The 23,003-nt window shown below is 49.9% G+C and overlaps 1 protein-coding gene across 5 annotated transcripts in view; it reads left to right on the top strand.

Annotated features, from left to right (window-relative positions):
* DENND3 (DENN domain containing 3) overlaps window positions 1-23,003 on the top strand; it is a 56,091-nt gene that overhangs the window by 4,570 nt on the left and 28,518 nt on the right. For 4 of the 5 annotated variants that reach the window (XM_082601668.1, XM_082601667.1, XM_082601666.1 and 1 more), the window contains exons 2-11: window positions 4,248-4,527; window positions 5,013-5,128; window positions 7,199-7,341; window positions 7,563-7,674; window positions 13,348-13,467; window positions 13,733-13,951; window positions 16,877-16,992; window positions 19,794-19,949; window positions 21,660-21,756; window positions 22,562-22,665. In XM_082601668.1, coding sequence (XP_082457794.1) covers window positions 4,248-4,527; window positions 5,013-5,128; window positions 7,199-7,341; window positions 7,563-7,674; window positions 13,348-13,467; window positions 13,733-13,951; window positions 16,877-16,992; window positions 19,794-19,949; window positions 21,660-21,756; window positions 22,562-22,665 — 1,463 coding nt within the window. The remainder of the gene's footprint in view (window positions 1-4,247; window positions 4,528-5,012; window positions 5,129-7,198; window positions 7,342-7,562; window positions 7,675-13,347; window positions 13,468-13,732; window positions 13,952-16,876; window positions 16,993-19,793; window positions 19,950-21,659; window positions 21,757-22,561; window positions 22,666-23,003) is intronic. The other variant, XM_082601669.1, reaches the window with a different exon arrangement.

Below are 23,003 nucleotides of genomic sequence, written 5' to 3'. Positions count from 1 at the left end.
TTTCATCAGTGTTTTATAGTTTTCTGAGTACAGGTCTTTTGCCTCTTTAGGTAGGTTTATTCCTAAAGTTGCCACCAGAAAACTACTAGAGCTAATCAATGAATTGGTAAAATCGCAGGATACAAAACTAATGCCCAGAAATCTCTTGCATTCTTATACACTAACAATGAAAGACCAGAAAGAGAAATTAAGGAAACAATCCCATTTACCATCACAACGAAAAGAATAAAATACCTAGGAGTTTATTCTAATTACAGAGTCAGACGTGTGCAAGTATATTTGGGTGAGACCTCACTGCTGCCTGTTGTTTAGTATGATGAAGACTTGGGAGCAAGCCAGCTGTCCATCAGAAGGGGATTGGGCAGGGGTGGTACTGAATTGTACACAGTGGGACATGCTGAAGTGTCAACAGGAGAGTCAGCACACTGTATGGTTAAATGGGGAAAAAAGCTAATGAAATCATTTAAATATAATTGTGTTTATGAAAAACCTATATTTATGTATACATTTTAAAAATGGGAAGCATGTATCCCATGATGTTTAGAACATTACCTTTGAGTCATGGGATTATGGGGAAGGCATTCCCTTTCTATCATTATTTCCTTTATTATTTCTATATTGTTATAATTTTAAAAAAATTCTTATTTATTTATTTATTGGCTGCATTGGGTCTTCGTTGCTGTGCGCAGGCTTTGTCTAGTTGCAGCAAGCGGGGCCTACTCTTCTTTGCGGTGCACGGGCTTCTCATTGCGGTGGCTTCTCTTGTTGCGGAGCACAGGTTCTAGGCACACAGGCTTCAGTAGTTGTGGCTCGCAGGCTCTAGAGCGCAGGTTCAGTAGTTGTGGCACATGGGCTTACTTGCTCCACAGCATGTGGGATCTTCCCGGACCAGGGCTTGAACTTGTGTCTCCTGCATTGGCAGGCGGATTCTTAACCACTGCGCCACCAGGGAAGCCCTGTTATAATTTTTTAAAATGAGACTGTATTGCTTATCCAATCAGAAAAGACAACAGGGATTTCCATTTCGGAGAAGAAAAAAAAAAAGACAGATGTGTAACGAACTGCTAAATGCCAACTTGGCTGGATTGTGGCCACATCACTTTCAGTGACTAAAGGTGGCTAGTGGGAATTACGGAGTTCGTTGACTTTACCGTAATGAGCAATTTTCCATGCAGACTAAGCATACCTCCAAGAGATCACAAGTGTTAGGGTGGGAATGGAGGAACCGCATCCACTCGGAGCCATCCTCTGTGCTGACTGTGGGGATGCAGAGAGGAGGGCCACACAATCCCTGCGTCACCCTGGCCCGTTCCGCCATTCTGAAGGTGATGTAGGACCACTGTGCCGGGCAGCGATGCTCTAGGAGGTGATGGGGAGGTGGACTCCGGATGGTGAAGTTCTAGGAGGTGATGAGCCAGGCGTGATGGCTGGAGGAGGTGTGTGTCCCTGGCTGCAGGGTGAGGAAACGCCCCCTCCAATGAGTGTTGGGGGGGTCGCTGGTGAGGAGGTGGGGTGAGGAGGGGGCAGGGCACGTGTCAGGCAGAGGGAAGGGCGGGGGGAAGCACAGCATCGTGACAGAGGCGCATGTGTTGAGATGACTGAGGGCTTCAGTCGTGAGTGGCTGGGGCGCCCTGGCTTTGGCAACCAGTGCCGGTGGTCGGCCTGTCACGTGACACGTGCACCGTGTGATACCTGCACGGGAATATGCGTGAGGATGGTAATGTGTAGAAACAAACACACTTTTTAGGTCTGGCTGAGGGACAGAGATGGGTCTGCAGGGCTGGTTTGCTGGGATAAGAGGCTGGCGCCGGGCACCGCTGTTGTGGCAGGTGAGGGACGAGTCACGTGTGCTCTTTAGATGGGGCCCCCCCCCACTTGGGGAGAGTGGACTTTGGGCCAGGTGGGAGGAGGCGGGGCTGTTCTCTCGGCAGCAACCATGAAGATTAGTTCATGGTGAATCTGTACCTACTCTGAGCCAGTGGTTTGCAAACGTGGTGCAGGTGGGGCAGCAGGGCTTTCTTCAGAGACCTTTCTGCGGCCCACCGTCGAGATGTGGGTTTCCCGATGGGGAGTGAGGGGCCATAGCGCCGGTTCAGCTCCAAATGCCCGAGTGGTGTCATCCTGTCCACAGAGGAGCAGAGAGGTGGATGATCAAGTTTTTGGAAATAAGTGTGGGCTTAATTTTTGAAACTACGTTTAAGGGACTCACCGTGTATATTGGGAGGCAGTCGGGTACAGCTGGGATGGCCCAGAGGCCCCACCCCTGGGGGCAGAACCCTGGGAGCTGTCCCTGTGTGCACACCTGGAACCACAGGAGTGTAGAGACTGCCCTGCAGGCTGTTGCATGAGGCGGGACTGGGGCCAAGGATTGGCCCTGGGGGTCTGTCTGCAGGGGGCTGCCAAGGAGCGGGCTGGAGAGGTGAAATTGCAGAAAGGAGGCGGCCTTGGGAAGTTTCAGGAAAAGCGGTCGATCAATGAGGGAACTCGTGTGCTCCTCTGACTGTAATTTATACCAAGAAGTGTCCCGCAGTGAGGTGAGGTATCGCCCAGTCTCTGTGGATATAACATCTCACGTGCGGAGGAAATAGATGAGCATGTTTTCATAGAGAATTAGGTCCGAACTGCTGGATTTTGATAGGAAAGTTTTAGAAGAGGTTTCATACAAGTAAAGAAAAGGATTCCTTTCGTGCATGATACACAAAAGCTTTTAAAATTATACAGCAGTAGGGATTTCCCATGTTTGGTGTTGGTTCCTACTGGCATTAACTTTTTTCCCCAAATATAAAGAAACCGTTATCTGAATTCACATTACATCACATAAAAATAGCGTACTGAGTTTAGAGTGTATTTACTGACTGAAAATGCTGCTATTGTAGATATCCTTTTAAGTGTAATGGTCCCCTGTTGGTACCCCTGATTCTTACCAAAATGTTGACGCTGGCTATTCCTTTTCTGCCAGTCGAGGCCACATTTCTCTGGTGACAGTGGTGTCCTTCCTGATGCCATTTCTAGGGTCCTCAAAGACCCTAGGTTACCCACTCCCCACCATGACGGCCACCTCTTACCTTCTGTATCTTTTACACCCAGAGAATCCTGCTTTACTCTTTTCTGTCTTTACCTGGCTTGGCAGCCCTTCCTTCTTGTGGACAGACTGCTGTTCATAATATCAATACCTTCCTTGGAAGATCTGAAATCAGCCTGGCACCAGTGTTTGTTTAGTCCTAACTCACTAGAAAGAAAAAGAGAGAGAAGGTGACCTATGTTATTTGGGGAAGAAGGAAAAGATAAAAGGTTAAAAAATTCTTGGACCAAGTTGAAGTTTAAAAGAGCTGAGGCTTGGGGCTTCCTTGGTGGCACAGTGGTTGAGAGTCTGCCTGCCGATGCAGGGGACACGGGTTCGTGCCCCGTTCCGGGAAGATCCCACATGCCACGGAGCGGCTGGGCCCGTGAGCCATGGCCGCTGAGCCTGTGCGTCCGGAGCCTGTGCTCCGCAACGGGAGAGGCCACAACAGTGAGAGGCCCGCGTATCACAAAAAAAAAAAAAAAAAAAAAAAGAACTGAGGCTAAGAAGCCCCTTTTACGGATGCTGGGACGGTCTGGCAGGAGGACGTGGCTCCCCTCTGTGTCCATCAGGGCCTCCTCACTCCTTGTGTCCTCCCAGGCCGGAGGTGACAGGACTAATGTGTGTGGTGGCCCAGTTGGCAAGGCGGGCACATGTTGGCAAACATGCCCGTGTGGGTTTGACAAGGTGCAGAGCCCTTCTTGGGGCTCGCCGTCCCCACCAGCCTCTGAGGGGACGGGGCGGGGGGCCTCCTGGGGGCCCACGGGGGCTGAGCACCTGACCGGTGAGTCCCTGCACTCGCCTCTCGAAAGGGAAGCTCAGAGGGACCAAGTAATTTGCAGCCTTGGTTCCCACAGCGCTGGGATCTGAACCCAGGTCTCCATCGCGGTGCCGGCCCTGAACCGAGCCTTGGAGCCAAGGGGCCAGTCATGGCGTCCCCGTTAGCAGCTGAAGGACCAGGCTCTGAGGGGGCCCGTCACTCGTTGAGTGTAGGGCCTGAGATTTCCTAAAAGCGATTCCTCACCATCTCGAGCTGCTGGTGGGAAAAGCCAGGCATGTGATGCAGACCTCACCGGGGGTTTGGGGGGTGGAGAGGCCAGAAGACAGACGGCAGATGCTACGACGGGAGGGTTGGACAGAGCAGGGCTGGCACCGCTGCGGCGACTCTTATTTCCACCTGCTTTAGGTCGCCCAGAAAAAGGGAGTCAAGAGCCTGTCTTCTCTGGATCCGGAGGTCCTGTCGGTCTTCGTGCCTCCGTTTGTCTCCAAGGAGGACAGTCATCTGGCCGGCGTGAGCTGTGTGACGCCGGGTAAGACCAGGAGGCGCTCCTTCCGGAAGAAGAGAGAGAGGCCCAAGGCGGAGCCCTCGAAGGGCCACCCCGGCGGCCCCAGGGGCCAGGACCCTGAGGACGTGGGCATCCCCAACGGCGTGGACCTGCTCGCCCTGCCGCAGCTCTGCTTCCCAGGTGCGCACGGGCCGGCCTTTCCCCAGACTGGCCAGTTCCTGCTGACGAGTGGGCTTATGTTCTGGCTGCATTTCTCTCATTGAGAGACGTTCAAGTGCCTGGTGTAGAAAACTCAGACTAAGGGCTTGACAGAAGGACCTGTCTGGAGGCTCCACAGAGGAATTGATGCGATTTCCTGCTCTCCTGGATAAGCCGGGACACCCCCTTCCCCACTGGGCTCAGGAAATAGCTACCACCCCAGGTGTGCCCTGAAGGGTCTGTCTGGGGGCCTGTTCCCATGGTCCTTCACGAAGTCTTCAGAGCACAGAGTGCCAGCAAAGAAATTGCTGCCGAGGGGGAGGGAGAATGAAGAATTAGCACATCTGGCCATCAGAGTGCCACAGCGGACAGAGAGGGACGTATCCTGTCGCTTATGGATAGCCCAGGCCTCACGGTGGATGCCACGTGGCCAGATGAGGTTCCTTCTTTCTTTTTTCTGCCGGCAGGGGGCGTGTGTGTGACCTCTGAGCCCAAGGAGGACTGTGTCCACTTTCTGGTGCTGACTGACGTCTGCGGCAACAGAACCTACGGCGTGGTGGCCCAGTACTACCGACCCCTGCACGTACGTGATTCCCCCAGCTTCCCTCTGAAACTGGGTCTAGGCTGTGGGGTTTTTTCTTTTGCAGTGAAATACACATAATATGACAATCACCATTTTAGCCATTAAAAAATGTACGATTCGGTAACATTAAGTACATTCACAGTGATGTGCCCCCGTCACCACTGTCTAGTTCCAGAACATGTCCGTCCAAAAGGCAGAGTTGTCTCATCAGCAATGCCGCCCCAGTCCCTGTTTCCCCTGGGCCCCTGGCCACCCTTCATCTGCTTTCTGCTTCTGTGGGTTTGTCTATTCTGGACATTTCATATAAGTGGAATCATACAATACGTGTCCTTTTGTATCTGGTTTCTCTCACTTAGTGTGATGTTTTCAGAGTTCATCCATGTTGGAGCACATGTCAGTGCTTCACTCCTTTCAGTAGCTGAGTGATATTCCACGGTGTGTATAAACCACGGTCTGCTTCTCTGTACCTCAGCTGGTGGACCTTTGGGTTCTTTTCACCTTTCACATGTGACAGGTGCCTGGGCTGAGGTTTTGAGAGGGTGACTCAGTCATCACGCGTTTGGGGAGTGTTTTCTGGTCAGGGCCCTGTGTGTGAACCCGCTGGCCTTAGGGAGTTTGTAGGGGACATGATGGACCAGAAGGTACAGGGTGACTGGCTGCCTACTTCAGCCCCAGAGGACCTGGGCACCCAACATATTTTTTTAATGTAGTTTAAAAATTTTTATTGAAATATAGTTGATTTACAATGTTGTGTTGGTTTCAGTGTACAGCAAAGTGATTCAGTTATACATATATATACATATATATTCCTTTTTCAGATTCTTTTATAGGTTTTTACGAGGTGTTGAATATCTGTGCTATACAGTAGGTCCTTGTTGGTTATCAGTGTTATATATAGTAGTGTGTATATTTCAATCCCAACTCCTAATTTACCCCTTCCCCACTTTCCTATTTGGTAACCATAAGTTTGTTTTCTATGTCTGTGTGGCTGTTTCTGTTTTGTAGATAAGTTCATTTGTCTCATCTTTTTAGATTCCGCATATAAGGGATATCATATGGTGTTTGTCTTTGTGTGTCTGACTTACTTCACTTAGTACGATCATCTCTAGGTCCATCCATGTTGCCGCAAATGGCATTATTTTATTCTTTTTATGGCTGAGTAATATTCCATAGTACATAGATACCACATCTTCTTTATCCATTCACCTGTCAGTGGACACTTAGGTTGCTTCCACGTCCTGACTACTGTAAATAGCGTGGCTAAGAACCTTGGGGTGCGTGTATCTTTTCGAATCACGCTTTTTCCCGCATATATGGAGGGGCCCCCATATTGTGCCCCTGGTAAGCTGTGCAGAGAGCTGTGCCTTCTGGAACCCCACTGCTGTATTCTTTTCCGCCTGAGATCCCCCCATCACGGGCTGAGGCCCCTCCTGCCCTCTCCTCTGGCCCGTGATGCCCACCCGGCTCCCAGGCCCTCTTGAATATTGCCTTTTCGCTCTTTTTTTTTTTTTTTTTTTTTTGCGGTATTTGGGCCTCTCACTGTTGTGGCCTCTCCCGTTGCGGAGCACAGGCTCTGGACGCGCAGGCTCAACGGCCATGGCTCACGGGCCCAGCCGCTCCGCGGCATGTGGGATCTTCCCGGACCGGGGCATGAACCCATGTCCCCTGCATCGGCAGGCGGGCTCTCAACCACTGCACCACCAGGGAAGCCCTTACCTTTTCGCTCTTTAAGCAGAGCCCCTTCTTGTGTCTCACTGTGTTCTAACCACGCCTCTGTCTCACCGAAGCCGGCGAGCTTCTCCAGGGCAGGGGCCAGTCTCCCCGTGTCTGTAGCTCCAGCACCGCACTCAGACAGTGCGAGCTCCCCACGGGGCCCCGTCGGTGTTGGTGGAGAGGCCGGTGCTCGCTCGCATGTGGCAGTGAAACGGGCGGGAGTGGCCAGGCGTGCTGAGGACAGCTGTCCAGCCCCTGTCCAGCGTCCTTTCTGTCTGGAGAGGCCGGCACCATCGACCGTGGAGAGACTGGGATTTGCCGGGGTCGGCAGGTGACGTGCTGTTGCTTTCTCTCCAGGACGAGTACTGTTTCTACAACGGCAAGTTGCGCTGGGAGGCGTCAGGTCTGGGCCGGAGCGCGGCTGGCTGCTTCGTGCCCTTTGCCGTGTGTGTGGTTTCCAGATTCCCCTATTACAACGCCTTCAAGGACTGCCTCTCCTGGTGAGCTGCACACACTCCCTGAAAAGCTTGCCTATGCCCCTTCCAGACGCCCCCTGCCCTGGGCATCCAGGCTTCTGCGGTCTCACACTCACATCCTTCTCCTGTTGGTGTAAAACTCCCGGAACTCCTGACACAGAGATTTCAGCCTTGATTAGCAATGCAGAGGATGACCATTGGATTCTCAGATTTATTTCGTGATTTGATTTTTCTTTCAATTTCAGTTTATTGACTCATCTGAAGATCTGTAAAGATTTCGAAGTTGACAATCATATAAAAGATTTTGCTGCAAAACTATCTTTAATACCTAGCCCGCCTCCTGGACCACTCCATTTGGTAATTAAATCCGGAATTGTCTGGTTTTTTCTTTGCAAATTGTAAAAGTAATATGATGAAGATGGTTTATTCGTTTGTTTTTAATTGATGTATGGTTGATTTACAGTGTTGTGTTAATTACTGCTGTACGGCAGAGTGATTCAGTTATACATATATATACATTTTTAAAAATATTTTTTTCCATTACGGTTTATCATAGGATATCGAATATAGTTCTCTGTGCTATACAGTAGGACCTCGTTGTTTATCCATTCTGTATATAACAGTTTGTATCTGCTAACCCCAAACTCCCAACCCATCCCTCCCCCCAACCCCTTCCCCCTTGGCAACCACCAGTCTGTTCTCTATGTCCGTGATTCTGTTTCAGTTTCATAGATAGGTTCATTTGTGCCATAGTTTAGATTCCATATGTAAGCGTTATCATATGGTATTTGTCTTTCTCTTTCTGACTTACTTCACTTAGTATGATAATCTCTAGGTCCATCCATGTTGCTGCAGATGGCATTATTTTGTTCTTTTTTATGGCTGAGTAGTATTCCATTGTATATATGTACCACATCGATGAAGATGGTTGAAATGTTTTAAATGATTTTAAGTTCTAGCTTTGTTTCAATTATGCTTCTCAAGTTCCTTACAGCAGCATTTTATACACTGTTTCCAAAGGTCAGAAAACTAGAAATAAATTAGAAAATTTATTTTCTAAAAATTTAAAAATAAAATTTCGGTCTAAAGTCAAATATTTAGGCCTGAGTTTTGCTGAGTGGCTCATGATAAATAGATGTTGAGCTAGTAATAGGCCCCTTTAGTGGTTAACATGTTAATTACTTGCTATTCAGAAAACACATAAAATTTACTTACATTACAAGTTTCCCTTTTGTTTTTTTTGTCTGGAATACCGGGTATTATATTTAACGTGTTAATGTTTTCTCCTGTCCAGTGTGGTTAGTAAAAAGTAACTGGTTTTCTTGTTGTTGTTTTGTTGTTATTCACAGTGCCATTCTGTTATTTAATTGATAGAGAAGCATTTCCTAAACTGAGTTCTGCGAAACACTGTTCTCAAGTGTTATTGGCTATTTTTGATGGGAGGTTTCAGGGTTAAGGAAAGTTTGAGGAAGACCTCATTCCCCTTTTGTCGAGGAACATGTCAGACAGCTAAGCTGTGTGATGAAACCTGTTTGACTCAGCAATTTCCAAACTCATTTAACTGTGGGGTGCTTCCTTTTTAAAAAACAGACATCTATTAAATAAACGTCTTGAAATGTACAGTAAATGTCAAGTCAGTTTCACTGTATTCATCCCCTCTAGAAGATTATACATATAATCTTGTTTTCCTATATTTTGATTATTATGGACAGTTGAAAAAATAATTTATTAGGATATTTGTGATTATGAACTTAAAGTGTATATATTTACTCTTATCCTAAACCCAGCAGTCTGCTGTGGGGGGACACCCTGCCAAGTGCATTCCTGGCCTGTAGCAGGGCAAGATGTCTGTCTACCTTGGTCCTACTCCCAGAAACCTTTGTAGGGAACATGTGTTGGATTTCCGTGCCAGGCACTCATCTGTATTTTGTGGATAACTGGTATTTTTGTGCAGTGAAATCATCAAAGTTTACATTCTTATTCTAGAAACTCAACACCTGCTCATTGAGGACCTGCTGCAGCAGTGAACCAAATTCCCTGAGTTAGGAACAGGTTTACAGTTTACTGTGATTCCTTGTATTCTACCCTTGAACAGAAGCAATGTATAAACAGTACTTACACGAGTTTTCTGTAATCCACGAGTTTTGGAATCTTGGATTAATTAACATGTGGTTCCTCCATTTCTGCCACCCCCAGTGGGAAAGTTTACTGGGGACATTCTCGATGCCTTTTTGTCCCACGTCCACCCTATCAGTCTTTCTCCAGTAGCTGTTTCCAGTTTACACACTTCCACCGCCACCCCTGTGCTGGGCCACCAGCTTCTCCCACCTACACGACTTAGGGAGCCACTGGTCTGTCCATTTCCATTCTTGACCTTATATTCAGTTCATGCTTCTGCACTGTGGCTGGAGAGGTCATTAAAATCTATAAATTGGACTTTGCTTTTGTGCTTAAAACCCCTCACTTGTTTCTCACTTATCAGCTTCACCCAGACCTGCATCCCTGGCCCCTGTGTCACCATTCAGCCCTGTCCAGCTCCACTCACCCCCTTGCTCACTGTTCTCCAGCTACACTGGACTTCTGTGGGTCCCTTGCAGATGCTGCCACAGGACCCTTGCATGTGCTGTTCCCGGAAGTACCACTCTCTCCATTTTCCCCCTCCAGCTCCTGCTCCTTTCTCAGGCCTGGCTCAGACATCAGTTCTCCGGAGCAGCATCTCCCACACCATCTCTCTCACAGCCAGCAGCCCGCTCTCCTGCAGAGTTCAGCACGCCTGCAGTTAGGGCTTGTGTGTGCGTGTTTTTTGTTTAATGTCCATCAGACTCTGAGCTGCATGAGGCCAGAGGCCACATTCAGAACTGCATTTCCAGGACTTACTACTGTGTCCAGCGCTTAGCTGCTGTCCCATGGAGCACTGTTCAGTGAATGAATGAGAGAATGTTTCAGCATCGGCCAGCAGTGCTCATTCAATCAGGGTGTGCATGTTGGTGCTCATGGTTTGTCCCAGTGGGCTGAGTTTGGATCAGACTTGTCATTGGGATCCTCCACTAACAAGTCTAATTAGCTCTTGGGTCCAAGTTGGTATAATGGTCATCATTTGTTTTAGGGAGTGTTTAGGCCAATTTCATCTGACGCAGGAGCTGATTCAGCAGTGTTTTCCAGAACCCACCGCAAACCAGCGTCAGGTTAGAGGTTGTCATAGGTAATAGTCCTGAGCTGTGCACCTTGTGTCTTGAATAGTGTGCGTGGGCCCCGAGCTGCCGCTTCCTGTTAATTCTGGGTGGGGTCAGCTCTCACCTGTACTGACGGGAGGAGGTGGGAGGCCCCACAGTGTGGGGAGTGAGGAGGTGAGGACTCAGCCCTCTCTGACCACCTGGACCACTGGCCTGAGGGCAGAAAAGGCTCTAGGTGCACCCCGTGTCCCCGGGCCTGCTTTGCTTTTATCTCTGCCCTCTAGAAGTTCGGATGTTACTTGCTTTTCAAATGATGGGCGTAATTGGGTGTGTCCAGTGAAACACACATGTTTTTCTTCTTACTATTCCCAAGTCACTTTCTGTGTTGCTTTGTGTGTGAAGCCTGTTGTTTTTCTGGGGCTCCAATCAAGTTGAAATGCACAAAGTATTTACCTAAAATCTCTCTCCCTCCTCAGTTTCTTCATCTGTAAAGTGGGTAGAATAACAGAACCCACCTCAGAGAGCGTGAGTATTGAGTGCTGTGAGATTGCTAGCACAGCACCTGAAACGTCGCAGTAGCAATGTTGCTGGTAGAGTGACTCACGTATGTGGTTGGTTCTTATCTTTTTTTTTGGCTGCGTTGGGTCTTTGTTGCTGCATGTGGGCTTTCTCTAGTTGCGGTGAGCAGGGGCTACTCTTCGTTGTGGTGCAGTGGCCTCTCCTGTTGCAGAGCACGGGCTCTAGGTGCTTGGGCTTCAGTAGTTGCAACACGCAGGCTCAGTAGTTGTGGCGCATGGGCTTAGTTGCTCCATGCCATGTGGGATCTTCCTAGACCAGGGCTCGAACCCGTGTCCCCTGCGTTGACAGGCGGATTCTTAACCATTGTGCCACCAGGGAAGTCCTGGTTCTTACCTTTAATGGGGTGTCTGGCTGACACATTTCCCTTTTTTTGATTTGGTCATTTTTTATTTTTATTTTTTTAAAATTTTTATTAGAGTATAGTTGATTCACAATGTTGTATTAGTTTCAGGTGTACAGCAAAGTGTTATACATATACATATACCCACTCTTTTAGATACTTTTCCCGCATAGGTCATTACAGAGTATTGAGTAGAGTTCCCTGTGCTATGCGGTAGGTCCTTATTAGTCATGTGTGTTACACATAGTAGTGTGTATATGTCCATCCTAATCTCCCAATTTATCCCTCCCCACCCCCCACTTTCCCCTGGTAACCATAAGTTTGTTTCCTAACTCTGTGACTCTGTTTCTGTTTTTACAAAGTTCATTTGCACCATATTTTTTAGATTCCACATATAAGCGACATCATATGATATTTGTCTTTCTCTGTCTGACCTACTTCACTCAGTACGACAATCTCTAGGTCCACCCACGTTGCTGCAAATGGCATTATTTCGTTCTTTTTTATGGCTGAGTAATATTCCATTGTGTGTATGTACTACATCTTCTTTATCCATTCACATGTTTCCTTTTTGAACTACTGAGGAGAGTTTTTCATTATAAACTTTATAATTGTTAATAATTCATCACAACTTGGAATACTTAACTCTGCTTTATTTTGTTTTGTTTTGCTTTAAAACAAACGCATCAGTCACATAGGTGAATCCACCTTATTTTTTTTATCTTTATTTTTTTTGCGGTACACGGGCCTCTCACCGTTGTGGCCTCTCCTGTTGCAGAGCACAGGCTCCGAACGCGCAGGCTCAGCGGCCATGGCTCACGGGCCCAGCTGCTCCGCGGCATGTGGGATCTTCCCGGACCGGGGCACGAACCCGTGTCCCCTGCATCGGCAGGCGGACTCTCAACCACTGTGCCACCAGGGAAGCCCCACCTTATTTTTAATGTCTTGCTTCTGTAGCCAAACTGGGAACAAGAAAGCGAAGAGGCCCCAAGTATTGGTCGGAGGCACTTGCAAATGTCCCAACTGTCAAAAATGACAGTCTCGTTTCTTGTTTTGTTTTTTAACGTGAAAATAGAACAGTGACTGAGGTGACTGGAAGCAAGTGTGACTAGTGAGCCTTTTGTCGTGTGGCCCTTTTTCTTGACCCAGTACTCTGCTGCCCTCCATTCTCATCCTTTCACGCCTTTCCTAGAGGAAGCCTCTCTGTCATCAGATTCGATCGCTTCTTTCTGTTCTGTTTCGCTGAAGCTCTGCTCGTGCTCAGACCCCTTCATCTGCTCGTGGAAGAGCCCTTGCAGAGTGCCTCCTGTGTGTCTGAGGCCAGGGGAGGCTTCACCCTGCTGTTCCCAGCTCCACCTTCTTGGAGGGACCGCACCTCCCTCCTTCACGTCTGCCTCGACCTATAACACATAATAGGCATCCTGTGAACGTGGGATTTGAAGTGTCATTTTAAAATACCCTCATTTAGAAAAATAAAGTGTCGTTAAAATTTTTTTGTGAATTCCATGTCTTTAAGGAGCTTTGACTGTTAAATTGAAAATATAAGCGAATACGTAATAAGTAGTAACCGAGAATAATGCATACTGGTTAAGATTAGTTTGAACCTGCTTGATTTCGAGTTTGTGCTCACTGGGATGGATATCTGGAGGCCGTTTATCTTTGTTTTGTCAAGGAACTGTTTCCTAATTAATTAAAGAGTTTAAGGGAGTTTGGCTGAAAAAGACATTAAGTCCTCAATTCATTGTGAAACATTCCTTGCAGTTCTGTTTATCATCTCTAGACTGTTTTGTTTCTCTGTGACGTTGAAGGTGACGGCATGAGTCTCCAGAAGTGTTTTCTAAACTCAGACGCTTTCTGAGCCAAAATGGTGAATTTCAGCGCCTTCCGCCTCCTCTGGGAGCAGCTCCCTGAGCTAATGATGGAAATTGGTCATTGCAGATATTGAACATGAAACCACTACAGATCGTATTTCCCTCGAGAGCAGACCCCGAAAGCCCCCTCATCGACCTGGACCTTCACCTGCCCTTACTGCGCTTCAGACCTGAGAAGGTGCTAGAGGTACGCGTCCTTCCACACCTGTGAGCATCTCATGCTAACTGGCTTAATGGGGCATCAAAACCACTCAGAACACTTATCTTGTTGCTTAAAGCCGACATTCACCACAGAGCACGCTGTTTGCAGGCAGCACTTTTCTGGGGTCAGGTGGCTTTGGTCCCGGCAAGTGGAGTTGGGACAGCAGGGTGGACGCGGCCCCGCGCCCGGCCTCGTTGGGTGGCGCCCTCACAGTGTGTCCGGCTTGCTCGCGGTGTCGTTGCCTCCCCAGATCCTGACCTGCCTTCTGACGGAGCAGCACGTCGTGTTCCTCTCGTCCAGCTGGGCTCTGCTGACGCTCGTGGCTGAGTGCTTCATGGCTTACCTGCACCCTCTGCAGTGGCAGCACACCTTTGTCCCCATCCTGTCGCGGCAGATGTTGGACTTCGTCATGGCGCCCACGTCCTTTCTCATGGGCTGCCACCTGGACCACTTTGAAGAAGTCAGCAAGGTTAGGCACCCACCGCTGGGTTCAGAGCATTAACTCACGTGGGCGCTTTGCGGGGACGTGTGGGAAGCTGCTGGGAGGTGCCCTGCGGTGCGGGGGGCGCAGAGGCCCGCGGTCACTCCATCACAGGGCGCTACTGCTACCTCCTTGTCCTCAAGGCCACACCCTGATGCCACTTCTCAGGCCACTTAAATTCACGGCAGCTCTGGTGGCTTCCAGGGTTTTCAGGGAGGTGAGGGCAGGCGTTGGAGTCGAGGGAACCGATTTCAACTCTCACCTCTGCTGCTTACTAGTTCTGCGACCCTGAGTGACTGACTGGCCTTTGCTAAGCCTCAGTCTCCTCATCTGTGAAGTGGGCACGGCCTCGGCCTCCCAGGGCTCTGGCTGAGGAATGTCCCCTGTCCTGCCTGGCAGGTGACTGGGCTTCGTGGATGGGAGCCACCATTGTTACCACCCCGTATTTTCCATTTTCACTTTTTTGATTAAGCCTCTGTTGTTCATTAAAACCGTGGACCTACTGCCTAGAAGAATGCAGGTACATGCAGTGTATTGCTCGGTGTCCAAGGGGTCCGTGGGCCTTGCTGAATCCAGTGGCCGTTTACTGGATTCAGCTTGGGGGCTGACCTGTGTCGGGTGTTAGGCCTTCAGTGTCCTGGTCGTGAAAGGACAGGGAGTGTGCTGGCCACGTCATCATAGCAGCGTCAGGGGGCCAATAGAGCAGGCTGGCATACAGTCAGTGCTGAAAACGCAGCAGTCTTTACTGCTGTGCTGATGGGGTGCATTTCAAAGGGGAGCTCATGCCTCAGGTTTGTGATAAACTGACATCGCCAGCAGGAAGAGCAGGTTGGGTTTTCTTAAAACAGCTTTTTTTCAGGTACAATTTGCATACCACAGAGTTTCCCGGACTTAACTATACAACTCAGTGGCTTTAGGAACTTGGTGGAGCTGTGACGACTAATTTTAGACTCTTTGGTCAGCCCACAAAGAAACGCTGCATGTGTTAGCAGTCATCCCCCAACCCCCCCAGACCCTGGCGACCACCATCTACTTTCTGTCTCTGTGGAGTTGCCTGTTGTGTATACGTGGATTTTACGTAAATGGAATCATTCAACACGTGGTCTTTTATGACTGGCTTCTTTCAATTAGCGGCATGTTTTTGAGTTTCATCCGTGTAGCAGCACGTTATTTTTATTGCCGAGTAGCATTCCCTTAAATGAAGAGGCCACAGTTGTTTATCCATTTGGGAGTTGAGAACATTTGGGGTTGTTTCGACGTTTTGACCACAGCTGTGAATAATGCAGCTGTGAACACTCATGTACAAGTTTTTGTGTGGACATGCGTTCATTTACCTTGGTACGTACCTAGGAGAGGAATTTCCGGGTCAGGTGCTAGCGCTGTGTTTAGCCATTTGAGAAATGTCCAGACTGCCGTTCCCCGCTGCTGCCCCTGACACCTTCCCTCCAGCAGAGGGCGAGCTCGATTTCCGCACTTCCTCCCAATGCTTGTCTTCTGTCTTTTTGATTCTAATCCTCCTGCTGGGTCGTTTTGATGTGCGTTTCCCCAGTGACTAGCGATGTGCAGCACTTTTCCTTGTGCTTATTGGTAGTTGGTACAGGGTAGGTTCTCATTTAACTTCTTATTTTATTATTTTTAATTTTTCATTAGAGTATAGTTGATTTACAATGTTGTTTAACTTTTTATTTTGAAAATTTCTAAGTGTATGCAGAAGCGGAGAGAAGCGTGGAAGGGGTGCCGTGCGCCCCTCTCTGTCCGCAGCCATCATCCACTTTTTTCCCTGGCGTTTTAGAGCAAATCCTGGCCAAGCCCAGCGCCCCTCCTGGGGCGGAGCCGGGACGCCTGTGTTGTTGGCAGAAGCTATGACTCACCAGGGGACAAACACACTGTGGGAAAAGGCCATTCAGACCTCATGGAAGGAATGGAAAAACGTCACCCTTGCAAATGAGGAAAAAATAGGCATAGTTTGCAGTTCAAAGTTGTGTTTCTTTTTTTAGTCATTAGGGGAAAAACTGTCTTGTTTCAGCCGCTTCAGGAGGGAAACTTGCAGACATGTTTACTTGATGCCAGTCTGCAGTCACAGAGGAAGTCGTTCTAGCGGTTCACCTGTTCTGGGGGGTTTTTAGGGCGAAGCCGCAGGTCTTGACTGAAAGTGTTCTGAGGTTTGGATGTCTTCTCGATGTGCTCGGAGCTCGGAAGGGGTCCTCGTAAAAGCTCAGTGTTTGCGCTCACGAGCGTGGCCTGTCCCCTGCTGGTTTAGCACTCTGCTCTGGGAGACATGTTTGTGCATATTTTACGTGCCATGAAATGCGTGTTGAGAGGCCGGCCCAGCCCGAAAGCTGGGGAGGATTCTGGCGTCCTGTTCCTGGGACAGTTGTGTAGAACTCAGGAGTGTGACTCATTATTTGTGTGTTTTATCACAGATGAGACTTAACAAGTAAGCCATCCACACATCTCAAGAACTCTTAAGTGTGTGGGATCCCCGAGCCCAGGACCCACCTGTGCTCTGGTCCTGGGTGGGGGGGAGGGGGGCGGCGGGCAGGGCTGGCTGGGCAGCTCAGCGGGCACCCTGAGTGTTGAATGTCGGAGTGCTCCCACTGGGGCTCTGGAATGTTCTCTCCAGGCTCCCTGAAGTGGTACATGGAGTGTTTGCACAAGGGTGGGTGAAGGCCTGACCTTGTGTGTTGGAATCTTGACTCAAAGAGGCATTTTTAATCAAATTAGCTTGTTAACCTAACTCATGGTATACACTGCATTTTTCTGGTAGATACTATAAGGCTTTGTGTGCATATTAGATATGCTAATTTAATTATCGATGACACGGTCTTGGGGAATGCGAAGTGTATCTTTGTGTTTTCAAAGATGTAAACAAATTCAGATTCTTACTCCGATCTTTACAAACTTATTTCATAGGAAGCCGATGGTTTAATTCTGATAAACATTGACACGGGGAGCATCACCTACTCCAATGATGAGGACGTTGACGTTCCTGACATCCCCTTCCTGGCGGCACAGACATTTATTCAGAGGTGAGGGGGGAACAGCAGGTGTCTGGAAAAATCTTGTTCAGGTTCATATTTGCCAATTTCAAGTATCTCTTCCAATCTTATATTAACAGATGGTTTATGTAATATTTAGTAGTTTGGAAATTGTTTGTGAATATTTAAAAACAAAAGGCATTTGTCTTCATTCCAATCTTGTCTAAATACTAACGATGGCCCCCAGGCCAGGGGACGGCCACGCCCCCGGGACACCTCTCGACCCTCTTCTGCGCCTGTGATCTCTCAAGTTCCTTCCTTCCTTCATTTATTTATCCACTCACCAGATATGTATCCAGCGCATTGGGCAGAGTCTGTATATGATGAGCAAGCAGATGTGGCCTCTGCCCCATGGCACTGTCGGCCGGGGGCCCCTGAGGGCCATGACCCGCCGTCCTTCCCTGGGCAGGAAGCTGTCTTCCCCTTTCACCCCACCACCCCAGCGCTCTCTTAGTGCTCTTTTTTTTCATACCTGTTTTGTGGCTCTTTGTGGTTTTTCTGTCTCTACGACTGCGCTTCATTGGCTGAGATCGGGCAAGACAAACTTTTTCCAAAAAGGGCAGATACTAACGGTTGTAGGCTCTGCAGGCCCTGTGGCCTCTGTGGTGATGGGAGAGGCCTGGCGGGGACTGTCCCATGTACTTCTTTCAGGGGGATGAAAGGAGGTGTGATTACCATTTACGCTGGGACGAAGGTGCATCTGGGGCAGGTGGGTCGGGGCACAGCCAGGGCTCCCTCAGGTGGACCCGCGGAGGACATTTCCCCCTTTGGAATCGAATCAAATGGTGGTGGGAGAGATCCTGCTTTTAGTCCTCCAGCTCGTGTGTGGACTTCAGGCAGGCCTGGCATGAAGCTCGTGGTGGGACCCATGGAGGGCGTGGGGCGGGGGGCCGGTGCAGCAGGTGCTCCCGGCTGTCGTCAAGGAGCTGGACTCTGCTGCTCTGGTGACGCAGGAGCTGGTGACGCAGCCCGTCTTTTACCAGTGCCGACTGTTTCCTTTTACTTTGTCTGCTGGAGGTCGGATGCGGGAAGAGCTGAAGCCCGAGTGGAGGGGAAGGAACGGGTGGTTCTGTGTTGGCTCCCTGACTCGGCTGTTCTCATTTCTGCCTCTTACCTGTGTATTAGTCAGCGAGCGCTGCAGTAACAAACACCACCTAAGCAACAGACGTTTATTGTCTCCCAGTCCTGGAGGCCGGAAGTCTGAGGTCAAGGTGTTGGCAGAGTTGCTTCCCCTGAGGCCTCTCTTTCTGGTGTGTAGATGACTGTCTTCTCCCTGTGTCCTCACGTGGTCCTCCCTCTGTGGGTGTCCGTGTTCCAATCTCCTCTCATAAGGACACCAGTCATATTGGATTAGGTCCACCCTTGTGACCTCATTTTAACTTAATTACCTCCTTAAAGGCCCCATCTCCACAGTCACACTCTGAGGTGCTGGGGGTTAGGACTCCAACCTAGGAATTTGGGGGGATACAATTCAGCCTATAACACCTTGGTATCAATGATTCCTTCTATCTGGATGGTTTGTACAAAGTACATGGGAGTGCCATCTTCATTATTGTCCCTACCATCTTCAAAAAATTTATAAAACTCCCCAAGCTGAGTCCAGGCTCGGGGTGTGGAGTCCTGTGTGGCTGGCGGGCAGTGCTCAGGGGGCCCAGCCAGGGGTCCGGGTGGGAGCGTCTCCCTGCGTGAACTCCGAAGGTGAAGCCCACATTCCTCATCATCGAGTCACTTACTGATAAGCGAAGTCCACAGTCCCCGGACTGGCAGAGGGTGACTTTTCAGGACTGGTGTTTGCCAGCGTTGGGCGCAGCTTCTCAAGAGTGTGCTTGGGTGGCGCATCCCCAGTAAGGTGGGATCTTACCTCTGCCCTCACGTTATTGTTAGAATTCTAGAACATACCTGGGGGTTGGATTCTCGCTTGGCCAGGCCCCCAGACAGTGGGACGTGGAGCCTCAGGCTCACCGTGGGGGGCTGTTTATAAATGTGAACTAACCCGTGCGTGGTCGGTGGCTCGTCTGTGAAGGGCTCTGGGATCGTGATCTGGGCCGTGGCAGTGGGCCTCCCCACGGGGTCCGGGGTGATGAGCGCCCACGCTCGGTGTTTGCCGGGAGGCACAAGGGGCAGCAGCGTGCTTCTTCCCTGAGACGCCCCCGTGCCTGGCCGCCCACTGCCGCGCCGTCTTCCTCATCGTGATCAGAGTGTGTGTCCGCTGGGTCCCCTCTGCCCCACCTGACCTTTGGATACTGTTGGGTGGGTTTACTTTGCATCTTTAAAGCCTCAGACTTGCTCCTTGGTGTCCAAAGTCTCATGTAAAAGTGCAGCCTTGGGCAGTGTTGGGGAGGCCAGGATCTTGTGTGATGAAAACCGCTGTGAGCCCCCGTCCCTGAGAACCTGTGGACAAGTAAGTGGCCGTGCCTCGTGCCCCCACGCCTGCCCGGGCAGGGAAGCTGCGCCGTCCCTCCCAGACCCCCTGGAAACCCTTTGGCTGTCGTGGAAGGGCAGGTGTCTGCACAGGAGGACAGGACACTCAGCTTGTGTAAAGACGTGCGTGGTCCAAAGACGAGGCCTCCGTGAATTCTGTGCTAATGAGCCGTTTGTGCTGGGAGGTGAATAAACTCCCAGCAGGGATGTATTTGTAATGACAGCCTCCCCCGCCAGTTATTGATAGAGAGTCTGAGTGTCCTGAGAGTGTTAACTTACCTCTTCCTGGAGGGTTCTCTCTGGCCGGGAAGCAGCAGTCAGTCACGTGACCCAGCCCGGGCTGTGGTCAGCCTCTCTCTGCTCCTTTCCAGGGTCCAGAGCCTTCAGATGCACCATGAGCTGGACCTGGCTCACCTCTGCGCCAGCACAGACCTGAACGCGGGGCGAGCCTGCAGGCGGGCCTGGCAGCAGCGGCTCAACAGCCAGATCCAGCAGATCACCCTGCAGCTGCTTGTCTGCATCTTCAGGTACTTAAGGCATCTCCAGTGTCTGTAACCTGGTCCCCAGCCAGCTCCCAGTTCCACAGTGGCCACGGCCGCAAAGCTCAGGGGCTGAAATCCAGGATTGATGGGAGAGAGGCCCCTGCCTCCAGGAGGATCCCTGGGAGTGTGTTTACCCCGCCTGGGGCCTCGCCACCCCCTCGTCGCTCTTGCGAATGACCACCTTGGATGGTCCGACCTGGGTAGGGGGACAGACGGATCATTTCGGGAAGGAAGCCCGCCCAAAGCAGAGCCCAGGCTGGAGCACCCAGGACTGGCCCCCGTTAGAAACTGTTCTTTCTTCCCATCACTGTCACCACCAGCATCTATTGTGTGCTGTTGGGAACTAACCCTTGAACTGAATCAGTTAAATGGACAGTGCGGTGTGTTTACTTCAGTGTGACACAGTGCAGGCGTCGAGTGCCTATTGCTGCCCTAAATGTGCACTCATTTAAGGAACGTAATGATAAATATACGCCTACATTTATACCACACCTTTGTGAAGAAGTTACTGGTGGCAAAGCCTTCAGGCCTTTTCTTTCTTCTCACTCTCTCTTCTCTGCTTTGTCTTGCAGCCTCTTCTCTCCCCCTCCCCCTCTCTCCCTCCCCCTCTCTCCCCCTCCCCCTCTCTTTCTCTCTCTCTCTCCCTCCCTCCCTCCCCCTCCCCCTCCCTCTCTCTCCCTCCCCCCCTCTCCCTCTCTCTCTCTCTCTCCCTCTCCCTCTCCCTCTCCCTCTCCCTCTCTCCCTCGCTCTCCCTCTCTCCCTACCCCCCTCTCTCCCCCTCACCCCCCCTCTCCTGGGTCGTGTAGCAGGGAAGGTGGCGACACCAGGTCCCCTTCTGACCTGCACAGACCCTGCCTGGGAGGGGTCTTTAGACCAGAGCTGGCCGACTTGACACTCAGTGTGATTCTTTCAAAATCAATATTTTAATGGTTGTATTCTTTTGCTGTCTATATTTATGTAAGCAAATGATTTATTAGGGAAAAATGGGATGTCATGTTATAGATGGGTTGTATTAGCTCTTTGCTCAGAGCAGTATAATTTGTGTGGTTGTAGAAATGTAGTTTTCCTTTTGTTCTTTTAATATGAAATCTTTCATGAAGGGTTTTTTTTTTAATACTCTGCAAACTTGATGAGTTTAGTTCATTAAAAAGAAAATATGAAGTAATTTTTTCCCTCACAAGAGAAGGAAAACATCGAACGTGCTACGTCCTGAATATGCCCTGTAGGATTACTGATCTATTGGTAGGCTATCACGGTAGGTCAGGGGGTCATGTGCCCAAGTCCCCACGGTGTAGGATGGGGAAGTGGCCAGCAAGGGTCAGGCTGGCGGCCGAGCTGGGTCAGTGCTCAGAGTCTGGGTGCCCTTCCTGTGTCACCACCCTGAACTCAGTTTTATTTGTATGAACAATTATGGATGATTGCGTCTTCATTTGCATAAGGAGCTAGGGGGCTCGAAGAAGACTGACACCCCCCAGCCCTGAGCTTCATTCCAGTTGGAGGAAAGCTGTGCTTGAAGTGACGAGAAAGCCCCACCACAGAATACATCCAAACCGTGTCCCTCAGCGCTCAGAATACTGTTCCTACAGACAGGGCTTTTCAAAGTGTGTGTTTCTTGTTACTGTTTTTCTGCTAACAGCAATGTGTTTTTCATGTATTTAAAAATATTTCAACACTTAGACTATCTTTCTTCATCAGGGAAGTGAAGAATCACTTAAATTATGAACATAGGGTGTTCAATAGTGAAGAGTTTCTCAAGACAAGAGCTCCAGGGGACCAGCAGTTTTACAAACAGGTAAGAGGTGTGTGGGGTTTGTGTGCGTGTGTATAGTCGATCCTTCGCCCTTTTCTGTATCTAAAGTCTTTTTCAACTCAAGTGTTTCCAGCATCTGTTAATATTTTATTCAGTGTTTTAGCTTTTCTAAAAGTTTGTTTTAGCGTGGTTTCTTCTGATCCTTTGGCCAGCTCTGATTTTTTTAATCGGCTTTTTAGAGTGGGATTTACATATAACAGAATGCACCCATTTTAAGTATAGCGTGTGCAGAGTTTTGACCAAGGCGTGTACCTGGTCGCCCCTTCCTCAGTCTGGATCTAGAACCTTTCCATCATGCCGCACAATTCCATGCCCTTCCCATCACCGCCCCCTTCCCAGGGCCGGGCGGCATCCACACTCCCTGGGAGCTGACCTGGAGATTGTTGCGTGTGAGTCTGGAGACGGGGTGTGCTGGCTGTGAGGCGCAGAGCGTTAGGGCGGCTGCCGTCCCCAGGAGACGCCAGAATCCATGACGAAATGCAGGGACTGCAGCGGCTGCTGTGGGGGGTGGGCAGGGTGGTTTGGGCTTTTGAACTTTCTGTGGTTTTTCAAATGCAAAGAGTGGCTGATTCTTTGAGACTGGCTGGTGAGGGATCGAGGGGAAATCTTAGATTATGATGAATTAGGAAGCCACCTGTGTCTGGGCACTTTTGTCCAAAGGTGCTGGTGAGAGGCCTTGGTGGGTCGGGAAGGGCCGCTCGTGCAGTGGCTGCAGGTGCCCTGGCGGCTCGGGGAGGAAGGGACCGTGGAACAGGCGCAGTAACCCACCCCTCGGCGTCTGTTCCAGGTCTTGGATACCTACATGTTTCATGCTTTCCTCAAGGCTCGGCTCAGCAGAAGGATGGACGCCTTTGCCCAGATGGACCTCCACATGCAGTCCGAAGAGGACAGGTTTGCATATTACGTTCTGAAGGATGCACGACTCCTTGGGTGTCCCTGTGCTCAAGGAGCACAGTTCTATTTGGAAGGATACACGATAAATTCGACCAGAGAAGTCTCACATTTAGAAATTCATAATGAGTCGGGTAACATGTCAGGAAGTCTCACATTTAGAAATTCATAATGAGTCGGGTAACACGTCAGGCTCCTCCTCGTGCATTGCTGTTTCTTGGGGACACTGAACGTACCTGCAGTGGCAGCTCTGGGTCTTTGTGCTGTTTTCTCCCCATTTTCCTTCTCTTTCTCTCCCCACATCGTCACCGTTTCCCGCCTCTTCCATGACGCTTTTC

This window comes from Mesoplodon mirus, assembly GCF_964341445.2.
Source record: "Mesoplodon mirus genome assembly, chromosome: 16".
Classification (NCBI taxonomy): domain Eukaryota; kingdom Metazoa; phylum Chordata; class Mammalia; order Artiodactyla; family Ziphiidae; genus Mesoplodon; species Mesoplodon mirus.
Note: the sequence above shows the minus strand (reverse complement) of the source record. Positions and strands in the feature narration are given on the sequence as shown.